The 22,111-nt window shown below is 37.4% G+C and overlaps 1 protein-coding gene across 11 annotated transcripts in view; it reads left to right on the forward strand.

Annotated features, from left to right (window-relative positions):
- IQCM (IQ motif containing M) overlaps positions 1-22,111 on the forward strand; it is a 664,496-nt gene that overhangs the window by 382,164 nt on the left and 260,221 nt on the right. For all 11 annotated transcript variants that reach the window (XM_058721202.1, XM_058721193.1, XM_058721197.1 and 8 more), the window contains one exon: positions 3,162-3,323. In XM_058721202.1, the coding sequence (XP_058577185.1) occupies positions 3,162-3,284 (123 nt within the window). In that variant the 3' untranslated portion in view covers positions 3,285-3,323. The remainder of the gene's footprint in view (positions 1-3,161; positions 3,324-22,111) is intronic.

Here is a 22,111-nt window from a genome sequence, read left to right on the forward strand (position 1 = left end):
AACTAAGCCACCCAGGCACAGGCACCACCTCCCCAAATTCTTGAAGAAGTATGAGCCAAAAAGTACAACAGGTTCACTCTTTAGCGCTGGTTTTATAATAGTTCAAGCCTCCTTTCTTCTGTTGACAGATGATGTTGGCAGGTGTTGACAGATATATATATATATCATGTATAGATTTCTAAATCTACATGTAATCTGTTCACATATGTGAGGATGTCTGGGTTTTCATTTCTTTGTTTTGTTTGTTTGTTAGTTGCAAGGGAACAATTTTAAACTTTCCCTTTTAAAAGGAGGCAGAAAAGTCTCTAAGATGTGTATAATTGAAAGATGAGATAACATATTATTATTATTTTCTGACTCTTTCATCATTTCTATTATTGAAATAATAGTAGATGAAAATTGGTAACACATTCATCTAGTACATATGACATGGTGACATATGAATGTTTTATATATCTTATATCACTTAAATGTTAGGATTATCCTAACAATAATTTTATAAGGTCAATATTATCACCTAAAGATAAACTGATTTGTCTAATATTTCACAGCTCTTAATGATGATTTGAAAATTAGGGCCCAGGTCTGTCTGTATCAGCCAGGGTCCAGTTAGGAAATAGAAAGTACACAGTAATTTGAGCAGGAACAGTTTAATGTAAAGAATCATTAATTATGGGGCGCCTGGGTGGCGCAGTCGGTTAAGCGTCCGACTTCAGCCAGGTCACGATCTCGCGGTCCGTGAGTTCGAGCCCCGCGTCAGGCTCTGGGCTGATGGCTCGGAGCCTGGAGCCTGTTTCCGATTCTGTGTCTCCCTCTCTCTCTGCCCCTCCCCCGTTCATGCTCTGTCTCTCTCTGTCCCAAAAATAAATAAAAAATGTTGAAAAAAAAAATTAAAAAAAAAAAAAAGAATCATTAATTATGATGTGCTACTAATGCGTGAAAGGAACTGCAAAGAATTGAGGAGAGCAGATACAGGGAGTGGCTGGTACTCCAGGTCTGAAGCAGAGCACCTTTGGAGAGAACAAATTTTAAAGAGCTTCTTCCTCCACTGTGCCCCCACCTCCCAGAAGCCACATCTTCTTGGAGAGAGCATAGCTTTGGCCCAGTGAATGGCAAAGAAGTTCACTGAGGTAGGAGGCTAGGGGAACTCACAGGGAAGGCATTTTCTGGGGTTCTTGGGGAACTGTCCCTAGGGAGGTGTCACACTGTGGAACTCACTGGGAACCCATTTATGGGAAGGTGCTGCACCATGGAATTTGGTAGGAAGTTCCCAGTGTATGTGTGTGGGGTGTTCCAGGAGACACAACCCAGAAAGTGCCCTACACTGGTGGCCACTGGGCTTGCAGACAGAAGAACCCTGAACCAGGAAGAGCCCCTTCATCTAGTTCCCGTCTTTGCTCTCTATGTAAGATGCTTAAAATTGTGCCTTATGGTGAAGTGTTCTAGTCTCAGAAGCAGGACTGTGAAAGTTGGATTAGGAGTGAGGTAATAGATTGATACCTGGCACACTACCCACCAACAAGTCTACTTTCTTAATCATTCAAGCATTATGTCATATTGTCTTATACTTACTCTACCACAAAATATGCTATTTAACAAAATAAAGGAATATAAGAAGAAAGGGAGGAAATTAGGAAGGAAAGAAAGAAAATGTAACAGGATTATAAGTGGTTTACATCAGTATTTCTCTTTTGTTTGAGATGTTTCTAGGTAGAGTTACTTTGAATTCATTGCTCAAGAGATTGTCTTATTGAATTTTAGGCACTAGTTTATCAGCCAAAAACTGAAGTTACCACCCAGAGGCCCAGGGTCCATAACCAAAGATTTTTCACTCTACGGTTCCAATTATTTTTGAATTCTAGTTTTCTCATCTACTAGTTAATGCAGGTTATGTTTGGTTGAGAATTATATGTTTGCAAATGAGAGCTTCCTTAGATAACCCAAAGCCTATTTGCATCATTTACAGAATGCAAGATTTAGGCAAGTTACTTAATTTCTCTGCATTTCAAATTCCTCATGTAAAATGGAAATAATAAGATATGCCATATAGATGTTTTACGAAAATTAAATGTATTAGTTTTTAAAAGAACTTGGAACAATTCCTTCCATATAGTAAGTGGCATGTAAATATTTGTATGGGGTGCCTTGGTGGCTCATTTGGTTAAGTGTCCAACTTCAGCTCAGGTCATGATCTCACTGTTCGTGGATTTGAGTCCTGATGAGACTCTGTGCTGACAGTTCAGAGCCTGAAGCCTGCTTCGGATTCTGTGTCTCCTTCTCTCTCTGCCCCTCTCCTGCTTGCTCTCGCTCTCAAAAATAAGTAAACATTAAAAAAATAAAATAAATATTTGTACACACATCATTGTATTTTCTTAAAGACCATAGCCTAGGAATATTAATTTAGTCATTCCACTTTAGGGAACTCTACGTTTACTCAACATTTTTGTCAGATTAATCTGATTTCCATTGTTTAATAGCAATTACAAATATACATATAGTTATATTATGTATAATATAAATGCTATTCATTGGTTACTTTACTTTTTTCCATACCTGTTAACAATACTACTTTAAACTGATAGTGTTTAAAGATGATATTAGTAAACCCATTACTCCTTAATTTTTTTTTTTTTTTTTTATGCCACTGAGAGGGATTTATTCTTCCATTAACTACAACTACTGCACTCTGATACCAATGTCAAGAAAAAAAAAAATCATTCACGGGACAGAAATTTAGGGCCCTCCAAAATAATTACAGTTCATTTACACCCGGAAATTAAACAGGAAGATGTTACCACTTTCCATGGATCGATGTCACAGAATGTGCTCATCTACACAGGCTCCCCCTTATACAAGACATACTACATTGAGATTTGACACATGGAACTTTCTCCTGAAGGCACAGAGAGGTGCACGGCATTTCTTTGCCGAAGAGGCTCCATGTTTTAGTTTAGAGAACCAGTATCAACGACAGGTAGGAATTATCTGCACAGTAAGATTATTGGTGAAGTACCTCTGACTAAAGAAAACCCAAGTTGTCAACATAACCATTAGCATTCAAATTATTAAATAGTTTCTAATGTGCATCCCTTAAAAATACATTAGACATTTTTGCAAAATGTCTAAAATTTAAAAAATATATATTCTTTTTTTTTTTACAGAAGACCGTGACAGATATTCTCAACTCCTCAAGAAGTACAATGCGATTGAAATGTTATTTACACTCTATCCTCCTCAAGGTGCCCATGTGTGTAAAAATATACGACTTAGGTCAACTTGGCTGAGACCCGTAGTAAATGGGGAAGAAGGATATAAATATATAGGTAAGATGCTGAATCTTATTATTTTTTTTATATTATAGAAGAAATGACCCTTTATCTAACTCTTATTTGTCACTTAGATGATGTAGTGTAATATCTAGGCCCTGGGGAGTATTCATTTTAGTTCTTAAGTATTATTCCTGCAGTTTAAAAAGTGTCTGTATTACACTTTGGTGTTTCCTCTAGAATAGCAGAAACACACTGTGATTATTCATTCACCTGATGATGGACATTTGTGTTGCTTTCGAAAATGTGATACTCTACGGATAGTTACTATGAACATTCATTCATGCACAGGATCGTGGATAGACCTATCCTAGCATTTCTCTTAACCAAACTGTTTTCCAAAGCAGTTCTATCATTTCGTACCCCGTGCCCCCCGCCCCCTGCAGACTTCAGAGCTGCAGTTGCTCCACATCAGTACTTGGTATAATTAGTTGTTCTAATTTTAGCCATCCTAATAGAGAAGTATTGGTATTCTGATGTGGTTTTCACTTTTCCAGGAGATAATGATATTTAGTATGTTTTCATGTATTTGGCATTGGATATCATCATCAGCCAACTGTCCATCTTAAATTTTTTGACCATTTTTAAAAATTTTTTTTTAACGTTTATTTATTTTTGAGACAGAGAGAGACAGAGCATGAACAGGGGAAGGGCAGAGAGAGAGGGAGACACAGAATCTGAAACAGGCTCCAGGCTCTGAGCTGTCAGCACAGAGCCCGACATGGGGCTCGAACTCACGGACCGCGAGATCATGACCTGAGCCGAAGTCGGACGCTTAACCGACCAAGCCACCCAGGCGCCCCGACCATTTTTTAATATATATCTTTTATTATTGAGTGTTGAAAGTCCTTTAGATATTCTGAATATAAATCCTTTCAGATATATTCTTTGAAAATATTTTCTCCTAGTCTGTGTCTTGTATTTTCTATCTTTCAATAATATGTTTTGAAGAGAAGTTTTTAATTTTGATGAAATTCAGTTTACTACTGTATTCTTTATGTTTTTGTTGTGATAGCCAAGAAAACTGGCCAGACTTCTGGTCTCAAGGGTTTCCTCCAGAAAATTTTATACCTTTGGGTTTTATATTTCAGTGTATAATCTGTTTTGAGGGTTTTTTTTTTTTTTTGTACTTGGCTCAAGGCATAGATTGAAGTTCTTTTTTTTTCTTAAATTTAACATGGTGATATCCAAATATGCTAGCACTATTTGTTGAAAAGACTATCCTTCTGTTAATTACCTTTGTATTTTGGTAAAAACCAAATAGACTATTGAGATACATAGATGGCAAATAAGCACATGAAATGATTTCTCTTTAAGTTTTATATAAAATGGTCAACATCATTAGTAACTAGGGCAATACAAATTGAAGCCACAAGAATACTCACCTATTAGACTAAAATAAAATTGAAAATATGACAGTGCCAAGTCTGGCAAGGATGTAGAGCAACTGAAACACTCATTTATTGCTGTTGGGAATGTAAAATGATATAATCAATTTAAGAATATTTTGTTGGTACTTTCTTATAAAGTTGCAGTACTGTATCCATAACCCAGCCATCTCAGTCCTGGGTAATTACCCAAGAAAAATGAAAGTATTCGTTTACCAAAAACCTGTATATAAGTGTATATAGTTGCTTTAGTCATAATTGCCAAAAGTTGGAAACAACATAAATGTTCTTTAGCTGGCGAGGTGGTAAATGAAAACTTTTACATCTACACAATGAAATATTTTTCACCTATAAAAGGGAATGAACTATTGATACAACAACAGGAATTTCACATGCGTCATGTTAAGTGAAAGAATCCAAATTCATAGGCTATATATAGATTCTATTTAAATGACACTTTGGAAAAAGCAAAACTATAGGACAGAGATCAGTCCTGTGATTTCCAGGGCTTACAGCTGGTGGGAGGATTTGATTGCAAAGAGGCAGCATGAGGGAGTTCATTGGGTGATGGGATTGTTCTGTCTCTTGATCATGATAATGGTCATAGGGCTCTAAAAATCAGTCAAAATGAACTGTATAACAAGAGTGAATTTTACTGTAAATAAAATTTTCAAGATAAATACAAAAGAAAAAGAAAAAAGGATTTATATGAATGACAAGTCCAAAAAAGATATGCATCATTATTACTCATTAGGGAAATGTAAATTGAAACACAGTGCGATACCACTACATGCTTACTAGAATGACTAAAATTAAAACGACTGAACACACCCAGTGTTGGCAAGGATGTGTAGCAACTTTAATATTCTGCCAGTGCAAATGTAAAATGGTAAAAACACTTTGCAAAATAATTTGATGTTTTCTTAAAAAGTTAAACATAAACCTGTTTTATGACCCAACCATACCACTCCTAGATATTTATCCAAGATGAAAGAATGTATACATCTGTAAACGACTTGTACATGAATATCCATGGATCCCTTTTTTGGTAAAAGACTCAAAGTAGAAACAATTCAAATGTCTATCTACAGGTTAAAGGCTAAACAAATTGTGATATATCCATGCAGAATACTACTCAGCAATATGAAAGAACAAACTATTGACAGTATTGATACATGTAACGACATGGCTGAATCTCAAAAGAATTATGCTGAGTAAAAGAAACCAGACCCCCCCCCTCCAAAAAAAAGAGGATAAGAGTATGAGTTCATTTTTATGAAATTATAGATAATGAACACTAAACCTTATGACAGAAGCAGATCTATGTTTACCTGGGATTGGGTTGGGACGTGGAAGTGAGATGTGATGGGTTGTGACGGGGATGATGGTAATGTTTATTATCTTCATCATGGTGATAGTTCTGTGTATATGTACATATGTCAGAATTCATCAAATTGTATACTTTGAACATGTGCAGTTTTCATTTACACTTCAATAAAGCTATAAAATAAATTTAAAGAACCAAGATAGTGAAATTTGTATTTTGGTAATAATTTTGAGAAATGATTTTAAGTTTTAGATTCAGCATTTTAGAACTTATCTATAGAGAGCCACAGATTTAGCACAGTCTCATTGGGCTAGTGTATGTAATGGCATATTTAAGTACCCTGTTCTGATAGATAACATAGGGGAAGAAGAGGAGGAAAAGAGAAGGAAAATTATGAAAAATAAGATTGAGGGCTTCAGGCTTTATAAGATGAATCAAGACCCTGTTGCAATTTATCTTCTCTTTGCTGTTTTCCACCTGAACATTCCCACAGGGGAATCCATATCATTCCAAAGATTTGTGTTCATTGTTTATAGCCCATTTGTGAACATTTGTTGCAAATAAAACAAACATAAAGGAAACATGCAAGAGGCATTATTTTTTAAGTTAAAGACTCTATCTTCTGAAGTTTTATGCTTACCTTTTCCCTTTTTGTAAGTGACCAAGGTCTCGCATTTTTTTGAATTACAGTTGTTATTAAACTGATAGACAAAATAGTTTTCAGCATTTGCCTTGAGAAAGATTAGTGTATTACAGAAGCACTTTCTGAAACTCAGTATCTGCTCTGCTAGAAACATTTTAAGGAAGTTAGCTCTGGGAATTTATTATGTGTTCCACCATTAATAATACTCCACCATGTAGGCACTCCTGTTTATTGATTTCACTCTGTAATTTAGGGAAGTATCATCAGCAAGAACTGAGGAGTAGTAATAGAATTACTGAATGTTCTATAAATGGCATGGGTTGCTAACAAACTAGGTAGTATTAAGACCATACATACTCTAAAAGTATCATTATATCCATGTTTTTATATCTCAGAATTCCTATCATAATGGTTTGAATGTCACTGGAATGCAGCATAAGTCATACCTTCAAATTGCTTAAATACACAAAGTATTTCTTCTGAATCACAATTTATCATTTTAGATCAATGAATTAAAAACTTTTATTTTTTCTCCAGGAACATATGTATTTGCAGAAAATAAGTTTAACAAGCCTTTTGGAAGGCTGGTCTTTTAATGTGTCTTTTGTTATCTTTCCTTATGAGTTGTCTGCCCTTGAGTCCCGCTGCTCTTCTGGCGTGTTGCAGACATACTGAACTTATTTCTCACCTGCATTAGCTTTTGTGACTTTGGTGGATTCTCAACCTGAAAGCTGTAGATTATATTAAGAACCCCTGGAATTCTAATGGGAATACCTTGAAAGGAGTAGGTTAGCCATTATCTCTCAAGACAATCATTTAGAGAATACAAATGAATGATTAAATTACTTTTTCAAACCAATGGTGCATTCTTAACTGAATCATATTATTATATTAATGTAAGGTTTCTAATTAGTTCAGATCCTGAGTAATGAGCAGAGACCCCTAGTTCTACTACTTCTTCATATATCATTTCCAGCCCTTCATATAGTACATTTTACTTATCCCTATAACATATGGTTATTTAAGTTATATAATTAATGCTGGAACTGATTTCCTGGCCTAATCACTGTTTTGTTACCCATTATAAAAGTGAAAGATACCTCTTTATGCTGTTCGGTTTATTCCACTGCCTTCAGGCAAGATCTGATGTATATTAGCCAAATGAGAATCCCATCTTTAGACTCTGGCAATTACATAATTGTCCTTGACAGGTCTGATTTTTGATGATGATCTATCTCAGAACTTTCTACTCTGAAACATAAGACTTTCTTTTCTTACACATGTTCATTGCAGTTGTAATTTTTCCACAATCCACAAAATTAAGTCTATGCATAGATTAATAAGAATCTTTCTTTTTCTATAATAGGCCTTTAAAAATATTATTCCTCAGAAGCCCTCGTTCTAATCCTTAATGTCTTTTGGTACTTCTCTCTAAACATTTTCCAAATTTTCTCATTTCTTTTAAGTGATGGAATTCAGAAGATATGATAGTCGAATATATTTAATTTATTGTGAATATAAGCCAGCTACCACATATTCTGCTTATATCTCTGTACTTGTTTTAAACTTTTTTTTCTTCTTCCAAGATTTTATTTAAATTCAAGTTAGTTAACATATAATGTAGTATTGGTTCAGTATTAGAACCCAGTGATTCTTCACTTACATATAACACCCAGTGATCATCCCAAGTGCCTTCCTTAATGCCCATCACCCATTTAGCCATTCCCCCCACCCATCTCCCCTCTAGCAACCCTCAGTTTGTTCTCTATAGTTAAGAGTCTCATATTTCACTCATATGTGGAATTTAAGAAACAAAACAAATGAATATAGGGAAAAATAAAAGAAGATAAAAATAGGCACTTGTTTTAAACTTTTAAAACACACATCTCAGCTTTTGGATTTCTACCCATCATCATTCGTTCCTTTTTTACCATATTTTCTTATACTATTAATATGTGTGCAATTTATTTTGCCTTCTTAAACTTGCTATCCTGACTTGTCCTGATCATCCTTAACTTATTAAGATATAGACATTTGTACTCTTGTTAAAACTACTTTGAGTTTTTAACCTGTTCTTTGGGGTATTCTGTAAGATTAATTATTAAAAAATGAAAAACTCAAATAAATCCTGATTTGAAGGGAGCGTCATATATTTTATATCACTTATATATGCTTAAGTACAGGAAATGGTCTATTATAGTTTGAATAAGTTTAAACATACTATGGTTATATCAGGGTCTTACTTAGCCTATGGATAACCTGCTTGTTTGAGGAGAATAATATCACTAAAAACTATATTTTATATTCAATTGGACTTGTAAAGTTTTTTTGACATATACTTGTCGATGTCCCTTTTTACCAACTATAAACTATCAGCAGCCTCAACTTTCATGTTCTTTAATGTCCCTTTGATTTTCTTTGTTAAGGGCAAATTATGTGATTATGTTTTCATGAGGGTACTTGCTGGTGGAACAATGGTATTTTATTTTTAGATGATGGTTCAGTTGGTTAAAACTTTCAACATTTAGTACATTCACAGAAATTATCCACAGAAAGATAAAAATGAATGCTGTATTGTATCTGGTGAAAGGTTTTCAACTATGGTCAAGTTATTACAAATTCTTTAGGATGATGAATGAGGTCTTGCTCATTTAATGGAATGAATGTGTTCTATGTGAATTCCATTTTTTCTTGGACTTCATTGATAAAATCAGAGATATGTCTCCCACTCTCCCAAAACCCAGTTTCACCAAGCAGGATGGAAGCATTTGCGAAAGACATTAAGATGTGGCATTAGATCTATAAGCTAAAGGAAATGTGAGTTTCATATTAAACAGTAATCTACCACTCAATACTTCTGAACTTTTTAAAATGAAAATTGTAGGATTAATGTCTTATTATTTGAATTCTGCATCCATTTATTTAACAAGCATGAACTAAGTGTCAATTATGTTCTTGGCAATAAAGTTTGAAAAATAATTTGAGCTTAATCCCTGCCCTAGAAGTGTTCACATTCTAGCAGATCCAAAACACTATCAGAGTGTTTTGGCTCAGTCAGTCCCAGTGAGCACTTCTATTGGTCTATGGGTCAAACAAAATGCCACAAAACATGGATCTTCAAAAAAAAAATCTTGGGAGAACCTGCCTAACAGCAACAGTCAATATGTGAAATAAAAACTCCAAGCTCAGTTTGTTGTACATCTAAGTAAGTGAGAGTTATCCTGGTTAAATAGTCTTTCTGAGCAAAGCAGACTATTGATATTATATAGGGTTTGGGGGAAGAGTGGTAGCTATCTCTGAAGATGGACCCAATGATCTGTGCCTCCTGGTATTCATGCTTTTGTGGAAATACACATACTGTATCAGAATACAAAAAAAAAGTGATGGTGTGTTACCTCTGAGGCTAGTTCATAAAGAGATTTTGTGACTCCTGCTGCCTTCTCTTAGATAAGCTTCTCTGAGGAAAGCTAGCTGCCATGTGATAAAAGTCTTAGGCAGACCTGTTGAGAGGTCTTTGTGCTAATGAACTGAAGCCATCCACCTACAACCAGTGAGGAACTGAGGTCTGTGTGAGTAATGCAACATGGAAGTGGAGTCTCTACCCCATCAGTCCTTCAGATGACTGTAACCCCATGAGAGACTGTGGCTGGACCCACCTAGAAAATCCACTCCAGATTCTTAACTCTCAGAAACTATGTGAGACAAATGTTGTTTTAAGCTTCTAAGGTAGGGCTAATTTGTTACACAACATGCAAGTTAGTGGTTAGTGGCTTTTAGCAATGGAAGTGAAATGACATAAGATCTAGGGTAGGGGTGCCTGGTGGCTCAGTTGGTTAAGTGTCTGACTCTTGATTTCGGCTCAGGTCATGACGTCATGGTTTGTGGGTTTGAGCCCCACGTTGGGCTTTTCAATGACAGTGTGGAGCCTGCTTAAGATTTTCTCTCCCTCTCTCTGCCCCTCCCCTGCTTGCACTCTGTCTCTCTCTCTCAAAATAAATAAATAAACTTAAAAACAAAAAAAGATTACGGTATAGTTCCTCAGGAAAGACCAAGTTGCTGATTGGCCTTCAACCATGTATTACTAGAGAGGGACTTTTGCTAATTAGTTAGATGTCAAAGTAGTATCTCTCACTTACTGGTTGGTTTTCAGAAGTATGTTTCCAGAATTGAGCTATCACTTGTTGATAAAACAGGTTTATAACTTGTTGTGGACATTACTTGCCACCATAGCTAAAGAACTATAATTGATTAATTAAAGAAGTTTAAAAATAAGTTGTAGTAACTTATTGCCATAGTTGTAGAAACATTTGACTTTTCTTAAGAGTATGAGGACATGTTATTCTCAATAAATAAGCACATAAAGAAAACAATCAAGCTTTCATGCTAATTGAAATAACAGAAGCAATTAAGTATAATTGTGAGCCTAAGAGAAGGGAATGACTACATCTGGCTGTATGAGAGATGATTTTATAAAGATTATGGTATATGAGTTGTTCTTATAGCACAGATTACAGTTACTAAGTGGATAATAAAGTGTTATAGGCAAAGGGAAGGACATTGGAAAGATCCATTCTCTTCAGTTGTTTGTTTAAAGAAATTCCACCTCACACCCCTTTTATAAAGTGTTTCTGCACAACTTTTACACGAGACTAAGACAGTGGTTTTATAAAGCCTGATAAATTGGTGACATAGTATACAATGCCAAGTGTCATAAAGTCACCTCTTGGAAGTTTATGCCCGTTCACTCTCACATTTAGTTAATGTAGTTTATGACTACATAGCATGCGCACGTGCGCGCGCGCACACACACACACACACTCTAATCTCTCCTCATAAGTTAATTAATATTTTAGGTAATAAGTACATATTTTAATTATAGAATATATAAAATTAGAGATGAGAGTAAGTTCTTATGTGTTAAAGAGTATTTTAGGTGATAAATTCAACTTCAGAATGCAATAAAGAATTTGGAAATTCACATAAAAGTGTCTCTAGCCAGTCAAAATTGATATAACAAAAGAAACATATTAAAGCTCACAGGAGAGAGTCTCATTCAATGCCCATTTATTCTTATTTCAAACACCAGAAAAAGCATATTCTTGTTTGAGAGAATTTGTCCTAGAGTAATGGGTCTCAACTTTATTAGACTTAGCACCCGTTTTATATAACAAATATTTTAAAATTTACCTTATTATATATGTATGTATGAGAAAGGATAAAAGGAAAGGTGGTATATGAAAATGTGCTTTGATATATAAATACTTGGGCATGACTATATTATAGAAGGATATATAAAATAGTCATATGTTTGCAGCAATATATAGAAACACCATAAATATGACAGCTACAAATGTAGAATGACAAAAGGTGTTGTGAATTGTTAGCTCAAATATTTTGAGAAGTATTGCTTTTGGGGGATATAATTTCAAAATGAACAATTCTTGGTAAAGTTTTGAATAAGACAGAGTTTAGTCTTGTGTTTTACATTGTGCTTTTATTCATTGAAAACTTGGTGTAATTTAAAATAGTGCTTTAAAAAAAGCTTTGTGCAGGGCCCCTGGGTGGCTCAGTCAGTTGAGCATCCACCTTCGGCTCAGGTCATGATCTCATGGTTTGTGGGATTGACCCCATATCAGTCTCTATGCTGACAGCTCCGAGCCTGGAGTCTGCTTTGTATTCTGTGTCTCCCTCTCTCTCTGCCCCTCCCCTGCTCGCTCGCTCTCTCTCTCTCTCTCTCTCTCTCTCAAAAATCAATAAACATTAAAAAATAAATAAATAAAGTATAATTCTCTATTTAAAAAATAAATAAATAAAAAAACTTTGTGATTATACATAACATGAAGTTGGGTTCTATGCTCCAATAAACATAAACAGGATTTTAGAGTGACATCACCAAGAAGGCAACATAAATTGTTCTTGACATCATACCCCCCTCACAAGAAGAACAACCAAGAACTATTTAAGAACAAGACACTACCGAGAGAATTCTAGAACATGAGAGTGAGGCCAAAGACAGACTGCATTAGCAGGGTGAGAGAGACAGCTATATGTTGACTGCATTGCCCATCTCTCAGGCTAGTGCAACACAATGCACAGAGATCTCCCCTGAGCCTATACTTCCTCCAGAGTGAAAAGATAACCCAGGGGGTACAACAAGCAGCCCCATTGCAGCATTGTGAGTCACTCTATGGGAATCCTTACTCTAATTTCACATCACGAGCATTAGAGGGAAATCTGTGAGGCTCAACCATTAGGAATCTGACTAAGACAGAGAAGGGACAGGGGCTTGCAACGACCAACATGTGAATCTTGGCAGACCAAGTTGATGATACCTGCTGTACCCAAGTAGTAATTCCAACCTGCAGTGTTGCTCACCTGCAGAACTAAATTGGGATCACACTCTGACCAGGGAACTCAGCAGGGTGCAGATCTGTTTGTTTGGATCCTCAAATGAGAAATTTTGCCAGCTCTAGAATTTGATTTGTCATTGCCAAGGCAAGGAGCTGAATCACAGCCCCAGCTGCTGTGGAGAATATCTTCTGGCCCCATTTAACCAGATGGGCTGGCTACAACACCTGAAAGCAGTGTAGTCTAGTGGTTCTTCACCCAAGAGGCAGGTGATCAGAGCTGATTACCCCAGCATAAAGCCCATACTGGGTGTGGAGTGTTCCCATGCCATGCACAGTCAAGAGGACTAATTCATAGCCAAGGCTGAGGATAGCTCCCAGCTCCTCAGAACTGATAGCCTGTTTGGGAAGTTGAGAGTAGCCTGGAGTGGCCTCTCCCCATCCTGCCTAGGCAAGGGAGCTGAGATATTGCCCCAATCACTATGGAGAATGTCTTCTAGCTCCATCTGACCAGAAAAGCTGGTGACAACTCCTGGAAGCTGTGCTGGCCTAGCAGCACTTGAGCTGAGAAGTGACCAGAGCCAATAATTTGCAGAGCAAATCCAATGGACTGGTCAGGGAACTTGGGGCAGTGTGGGTGGGGTTGAGTTAAGATAACAAAGAACTTTACCAGCTTTGGAGCTGCTTCTCCTGCTGTCTCCAGACAGATAATCTACTATGTAGCCCTGTGTGTGGCAGAATATAAGCTTCAGCCTATCTGACCAGGGAAGCTAACCAGAGAACATGGGAAACTGCATAGCCCATTCAGCAAACCTACATACAGCAGTGCTTGAACAGAAAGCACAGTCTGTGGACTCCCCCATCTTCAGAACAAAACCAATGGCCTCATCTGCAAGGGGACTCAGTACACATCTAGACTGATTTGGGTTCCTAACCAACAAGCAGTACAGAACCTGAGTCCTGTCCTGTAGCCTTGCCAGGGAAGTGAAACTGATTTAAAACCTCATATACAACTGAATGTACTACCCAGTCCTGACCACCTGATTCTGACCAGAGAATCCAGGTAACTGCAGAACTCATTCTACAGGATTACTTGGGTACCAATTCAGCAGTCCTAGTCAACTGTTCTCAGCCAGTGACACAACCCCTCATCCCCCTCTTTAGAGCTCCAGCGGTTGCCCCATCCCAAAATAAACCATATTAGCAGGCCTAACCTGCCCAAAGACATTACCAACAGATACCCAGAAACCCATACTGCACTGACTGATGCAAAACTGTCCCTCCTAAAGTAAACCTGTAAAGTTTGGTAGAGGCGTCCAATTACTCAGAAGCACAGTTATCAATATAAGAAGCCAAAGATCGTGAACAATCATAAATATGGCACTACCAAAGGACACTAATAAGGCTTCATTAACTGACCCTAAAAAATAAATGAAGATCTATAAAACTTCAGATGAAGAATTCAGAATAGTCCTCTAAAGGAAGTTTAATGAACTAGAGGAAAACATTGACAGTTTAATGAAATTAGGAAAATAATGCATAAACAAAATGAGGAGTTTGACAAGGAAATAGCAACCGTTAAAAAACAAAAAAATTATAGAGTTGAAAAATATAATAACTGAATTTAAGAAATAAATAGAGGATTTCAAAAGTAGACTTAACCATGCACAAGAAAGAATAAGTGACCTGGAGGCTAGGATATTACCCAGAGGGAAAAAAAAGAAAAAAATTAATAAAACAGTGAAGAAAGCCTACAAGAGTTAGGGGACACAATGAAAAGAGAAAATATTCACATTATTGGAATTCCAGAAGGAGAAGAGGAAGAAAAAAGGATATAAAATACATTTAAAGCAATAGTTGCTGAAAACTTCCCAGCACTGGGGAGAGAAATGGGTATCCAGATTCATGAGGCTCAAAAGATGCTAAATAGGTTGAAACCGAATAGGGTTACACTGAGACAAATAATTATATTTTCGTAAGTCAAAGACAAAATTACAAATGGTAAGAGTAACAAGAGAAAAGAGAATTTACATACAAGAGGTTACATCCCTCCCCCCATAACACTTTAGGCAGATTTCTCAACAAGACATTTTTGACTGAGAGAGAATGGGATGATTCAAAATACTGAAAGAAAAATGTCAATCAAGAATTCTATCCTTGATGAAGCAGTTTTTCAGGAAAAAAGGAGGAATAAAGACTTTCCCAAATAAGCAAAAGCTGAGGGAATTCATTACCACCAAACCTGCCTTGCACGAAATGCTAAATGGAGTTCTTTGACTGGAAGCAAAAGAATGATTATTAACATCATAAAAACATAAAACAGTAAGGTGAATCTCACTCGTAATGGTAAATATATAGTCATATTTAAATTCTTCCATATGGTAATATTGGTGCGTAATTCAATTAAAACTGCAGTTTAAAAGTTAAAAACAGGAGTTTAGGGAAGATGGCGGCCTAGGAGGACGCTGGGCTCACCACATCCTGCTGATCACTTAGATTCCACCCACATCAGCCTAAATAACCCAGAAAACCACCAGAAGGCAAGCAGAATGGATTCTCTGGAGCCATGCGTAGACAACAGGACCACGAAAGAGGGTAGGAAGGGCGGAGAGGCTGTGCGTGCTACACGGACTGGCAGGAGGGAGCCGGGCAATGGAGGGGCACCCCCCTTGCAAGGCAGAGCCCACGAGTCTGGCTTGAAAAAGCAGAGGAGCTGGACGGAGTGTGTTCTGACAGCCAGCGGGACTTAACATCTGGAATGTTATAAGTCAACAGCTCTGCTCGGAGAGTGGGAGGGCTAGAGGACAACGGGAGGAGGAATTGTTGAGCCCTGGAGGACAGAGCTCAGCTTGGCATGGAACAAAGGCGCTGGGAAGCGCCATCTCCCTCGCCCATCCCCCAGCCAAAATCCCAAAGGGAACCAATTCCCTTCACGGAACTTGCTTGCACCACGCAAACACCCAGTGCTGTGCTTCTGTGGATCAATCCCTCCGACGGGTCTGCCTCCCTTCGGGTGCAGCAGGGCCCCTCCCAAAGTGGACCATCTAAGGCAAAGCGAGCTGAGTCTGCCTCTCCCGCCACTGTGCACCTTGTGGATCCACCCCGACTAATACACCAGATCCCATAAAAGCAGCACCACAAGCCTGGCAGTGTGTAAGTAGCCAAGACAGGGGCTGCACCTCTCCACAGTGAGTCCTGCGCCTGGGAGAGGGGAAGATAAGGTACACACCAGTCTGACTGGCCCCAGCGGTGGGCTGGGGGCAGACATCAGGTCTGACTGTGGCCCCGCCCACCAACACAAGTTACTCCAGACAGCATAGAGGAAGAGCACTGTAGTTCCCTGCCACTCTAGGAACTATCCAAAATGATGAAATGGAAGAATTCTCCTCAAAAGAAACTCCAGGAAGTAGCAACAGCTAACAAACTGATCAAAAATGATTTAAGCAATATAACAGAAAATGAATTTAAAATGATAGTCATAAAATTAATTGCTGGGCTTGAAAAAAGTATAGAGAACAGCAGAGAATCTATTGCTACAGAGAACAAGGGAATAAAAAACAGTCAGGAGGAGCTAAAAAATGCTATAAATGAGGCGCAAAATAAAATGGAGGCGACCACAGCTCTGAAGAGGCAGAGGAGAGAATAGGTGAATTAGAAGATAAAATTATGGAAAAAGAGAAAGCAGATAAAGAGAAAAAAATCCAGGAGTATGAGGGGAAAATTAGAGAACTAAGTGATGCGACAAAACATAATAATAATTTACGCATAATTTGGATTACAGAGGAGGAAGAGAGAGAGAAAGGTGCTGAAAGTGTACTTGAAGAAATCATACCTGAGAACTTCCTGATCTGGGGAAGAAAAAAGGCCTTGAAATCCAAGAGGCACAGAGAACTCCCTTCAGATGTAACTTGAATCAATCTTCTGCATGACATATCATAGTGAAACTGGCAAAATACAAGGATAAAGAAAAAATTCTGAAAGCAGCTAGGGATACACATGGTCTAACATACAAAGGGAGACTGATAAGACTAGTGACAGATCTATCCACTGAAATTGGCAGGCCAGAAAGGAATGGCAGGAAATCTTCAATGCAATAAACAGAAAAATATATGGAGCTGAGAATCCTTTAGCCAGCAAGTAAGTCATTTAGAATAGAAGGAGAGATAAAGGTCTTCCCAAACAAACAAAACTGAAGGAATTCATCACCACTAAACCAGCCCTACAAGTGATCCCAAGGGGGATCCTGTGAAACAAAGTACCAGAGACATCACTACAAGCATGAAACCTACAGACATCACAATGACTATAAACCCATATCTTTCTATAATAACACTGAATGTAAATGGACTAAATGCTCCAGCCAAAAGACATAGGGTATCAGAATGGATAAAAAAAAAACAAGACCCATCTATTTGCTGTCTACAAGAGACTCATTTTAGACCTGAGGACACCTTCAGATTGAAAGTGAGGGGATGGAGAACTATCTATCATGCTACTGGAAGTCAAAAGATAGCTGGAGTAGCCATACTTATATCAGATAAACTAGACTTCAAATTAAAGGCTGTAACAAGAGATGAAGAAGGGCATTACATAATAATTACAGGGTCTATCCATCAAGAAGAACTAACAATTGTAAATGTCTATGCACCGAATACAGGAGCCCTCAAATATATAGAGCAATTACAAATATAAGTAACCTTATTGATAAGAATGTGGCAATTTCAGGGGACTTTAATACTCCACTTACAACAATGGATAGATCATCTAGACACAGGATCAATAAAGAAACAAGGGCCCTGAATGATACATTGGATCAGATGGACTTGACAGATCTATTTAGAACTCTGCATCCCAAAGCAACAGAATATACTTTCTTCTCAAATGCACATGGAACATTCTCCAAGATAGATCACATACTGGGTCACAAAACAGCCCTTCATAAGTACACAAGAATTGAGATCATATCATGCATACTTTCAGACCACAATGCTATGAAACTTGAAATCAACCACAGGAAAAAGTCTGGAAAACCTCCAAAAGCATGGAGGTTAAAGAACACCCTCCTAAAGAATGAATGGGTCAACCAGGCAATTAGAGAAGAAATTAAAAAATATATGGAAACAAATGAAAATGAAAATACAACAATCCAAACGCTTTGGGACGCAGCGAAGGCAGTCCTGAGAGGAAAATACATTGCAATCCAGGCCTATCTCAAGAAACAAGAAAAATCCCAAATACAAAACCTAACAGCACACCTAAAGGAAATAGAAGCAGAACAGCAAAGACACCTCAAACCCAGCAGAAGAAGAGAAATAATAAAGATCAGAGCAGAAATAAACAATGTAGAATCTAAAAAAACTGTAGAGCAGATCAACGAAACCAAGAGTTGGTTTTTTGAAAAAATAAACAAAACTGATAAACCTCTAGCCAGGCTTCTCAAAAAGAAATGGGAGATGACCCAAATAGATAAAATCATGAATGGAAATGGAATTATTACAAATAATCCCTCAGAAATACAAGCAATTATCAGGGAATACTATGAAAAATTATATGCCAACAAACTGGACAACCTGGAAGAAATGGACAAATTCCTAAATACCCACACACTTCCCAAACTCAAACAGGAAGAAATAGAAAGCTTGAACAGACCCATAACCAGTGAAGAAACTGTATCAGTTATCAAAAATCTCCCAACAAATAAGAGTCCAGGACCAGATGGGTTCCCTAGGGAATTCTACCAGACATTTAAAGCAGAGATAATACCTATCCTTCTCAAGCTATTCTAAAAAATAGAAAGGGAAGGGAAACTTCCAGACTCATTCTATGAAGCCAGCATTACTTTGATTCCTAAACCCAGACAGAGACCCAGTAAAAAAAGAGAACTACAGGCCAATATCCCTGATGACTATGGATGCAAAAATTCTCAATAAGATACTAGCAAATCGAATTCAACAGCATTTAAAAAGAATTATTCACCATGATCAAGTGGGATTCATTCCTGGGATGCAGGGCTGGTTCAACATTCACAAATCAATCAATGTGATACATCACATTAAAAAAAGAAAAGATAAGAACCATATGGTCCTGTCAATTGATGCAGAGAAAGCATTTGACAAAATTCAGCATCCTTTCTTAATAAAAACCCTCGAGAAAGCCGGGATAGAAGGAACATATTTAAACATCATAAAAGCCATTTATGAAAAGCCCACAGCTAACATCATCCTCAATGGGGAAAAACTGAGAGCTTTTTCCCTGAGATCGGGAATATGACAGGGATGCCCACTCTCACCGCTGTTGTTTAACATAGTGTTGGAAGTTCTAGCATCAGCAATCAGACAACAAAAGGAAATCAAAGGCATCAAAATTGGCAAAGATGAAGTCAAGCTTTCACATTTTGCAGATGACATACTATACATGGAAAATCCGATAGACTCCACCAAAAGTCTGCTAGAACTGATACATGCATTCAGCAAAGTCGCAGGATACAAAATCAATGTACAGAAATCAGTTGCATTCTTATACACTAGTAATGAAGCAACAGAAAGACAAATCAAGAAACTGATCCCATTCACAATTGCACCAAGAAGCATAAAATACCTAGGAATAAACCTAACCAAAGATGTAAAAGGTATGTATGCTGGAAAACTATAGAAAGCTAATGAAATTGAGGAAGATATAAAGAAATGGAAAAATATTCCATGCTCATGGATTGGAAGAATAAATATTGTTAAAATGCCAATACTACCCAAAGCTAACTACACATTCAATGCAATCCCAATCAGAATTGCACCAGCATTCTTCTTGAAGCTAGAGCAAGCAATCCTAAAATTTGTATGGAACTACAAAAGGCCCTGAATAGCCAATGTAATTTTGAAGAAGAAAACCAAAGCAGGAGGCATCACAATCCCAGACTTTAGCCTCTACTACAAAGCTGTAATCATCAAGACAGCATGGTATTGGCACAAAAACAGACATAGAGACCAATGGAATAGAATAGAAACCCCAGAACTAGACCCACAAACATATGGCCAACTAATCTTTGATAAAGCAGGAAAGAATATCCAGTGGAAAAAAGACAGTCTTTTTAACAAATGGTGTTGGGAGAACTGGACAGCAACATGCGGAAGGATGAGACTAGACCACTTTCTTACACCATTCACAAGAACAAACTCAAAATGGATATAGGAGCTGAATGTGAGACAGGAAGCCATCAAAACCCTAGAGGAGAAAGCAGGAAAAAATCTCTCTGACTTCAGCTGCAGCAATTTCCTACTTGACACATCCCCAAAGGCAAGGGATTAAAAGCAAAAATGAACTATTGGGACCTCATGAAGATAAAAAGCTTCTGCACTGCAAAGGAAACAATCAACAACACTAAAAGGCAACCAACAGAATGGGAAAATATATTTGCAAATGACATATCAGACAAAGGGCTAGTATCCAAAATCTATAAAGAGTTCACCAAACTCCACATCTGAAAAACAAATAATCCAGTGAAGAAATGGGCAGAAAACATGAATAGACACTTCTCTAAAGAAGACATCCAGATGGCCAACAGGCACATGAAAAGATGCTCGGTGTCACTCCTCATTAGGGAAATACAAATCAAAACCACACTCAGATATCACCTCACGCCAGTCAGAGTGGTTAAAATGAACAAATCAGGAGACTATAGATGCTGGCAAAGATATGGAGAAACGGTAACCCTCTTGCACTGTTGGTGGAAATGCAAACTGGTGTAGCCGCTCTGGAAATAGTGTGGAGGTTCCTCAAAAAATTAAAAATAGACCTACCCTATGACCCAGCAATAGCACTGCTAGGAATTTATCCAAGGGATACAGGAGTACTGATGCATAGGGGCACTTGTACCACAATGTTTATAGAAGCACTTTCAACAATAGCCAAATTATGGAAAGAGCCTAAATGTCCATCAACTGATGATGAATGGATAAAGAAGATGTGTTTTATATATACAATGGAATACTACATGGCATGGAGAAAGAATGAAATATGGCCTTTTGTAGCAACATGGATAGAACTGGAGAGTGTTATGCTAAGTGAAATAAGTCATATGGAGAAAGACAGATACCATATGTTTTCACTCTGATGTGGATCCTGAGAAACTTAACAGAAGTCCATGGGGAGGGGAAGAAAAAAAAAGGGGGGTTAGAGAGGGAGAGAGCCAAAGCATAAGAGACTCTTAAAAACTAAGAACTGAGGGTTGATGGGGGGTGGGAGGGAGGGGAGGGTAGTTGATTGGTATTGAGGAGGACACCTTTTGGGATGAGCACTGGGTGTTGTATGGAAGCCAATTTGACAGTAAATATTAAAAATAAATAAATAAAATAAAAAACAAAAGAAACAAAAATAGAAAACCTAGATGAAATGGATGAAATTCCTAGAAACACATACTTTTCCAATACTGAATCACAAGTAGTAGAAAATCTGGATAGAGTGATGATAAATAACAAAACTAAATCAGTAATGTAAGCAGGCTTATAAAAAAAAAAAAAGACCAGGATCAGATGGCTTCATAGATGAATTCTACCAAACTTTTAACTATCATCAAATAACTGAATAGTAACTATCCTCAAATTATTGAAGGGGAAGGAATACTTACAACCTCATTTTATGAGGAGAGCATTACTCTGATACCCAAATCAGACAAAGACACCACAAAAAATGAGAGAGAGATAGAGAGACAAAGACGAGACAGAAACTGACAGAAAAGTAAAAAAGAAAAATAAAGTGAAGAAAAAATTACAGGCCAATATCCTTGATGAACATAGATGCAAAAATCCTCAATGAAATAGTCACAAACAAAATTCAATAGACTAAATGGATCATACACCACAATCAAGTGGGATTTATTCTAGGGATGCAAGGATGGTTCAAGTTCCGCAGCTCAATCATTGTGATAGACTACATTAACAAAATAAATATGAAAATTATATTGTCTCAATAGCTGCAGAATAAGTATTTTACAAAAGTTAAAACCAATGTATGATAAAAACTCTCAGGGGCGCCTGGGTGGCGCAGTCGGTTAAGCGTCCGACTTCAGCCAGGTCACGATCTCGCGG

Source organism: Neofelis nebulosa, chromosome 3 (assembly GCF_028018385.1).
Source record: "Neofelis nebulosa isolate mNeoNeb1 chromosome 3, mNeoNeb1.pri, whole genome shotgun sequence".
Taxonomy (NCBI): Eukaryota; Metazoa; Chordata; class Mammalia; order Carnivora; family Felidae; genus Neofelis; species Neofelis nebulosa.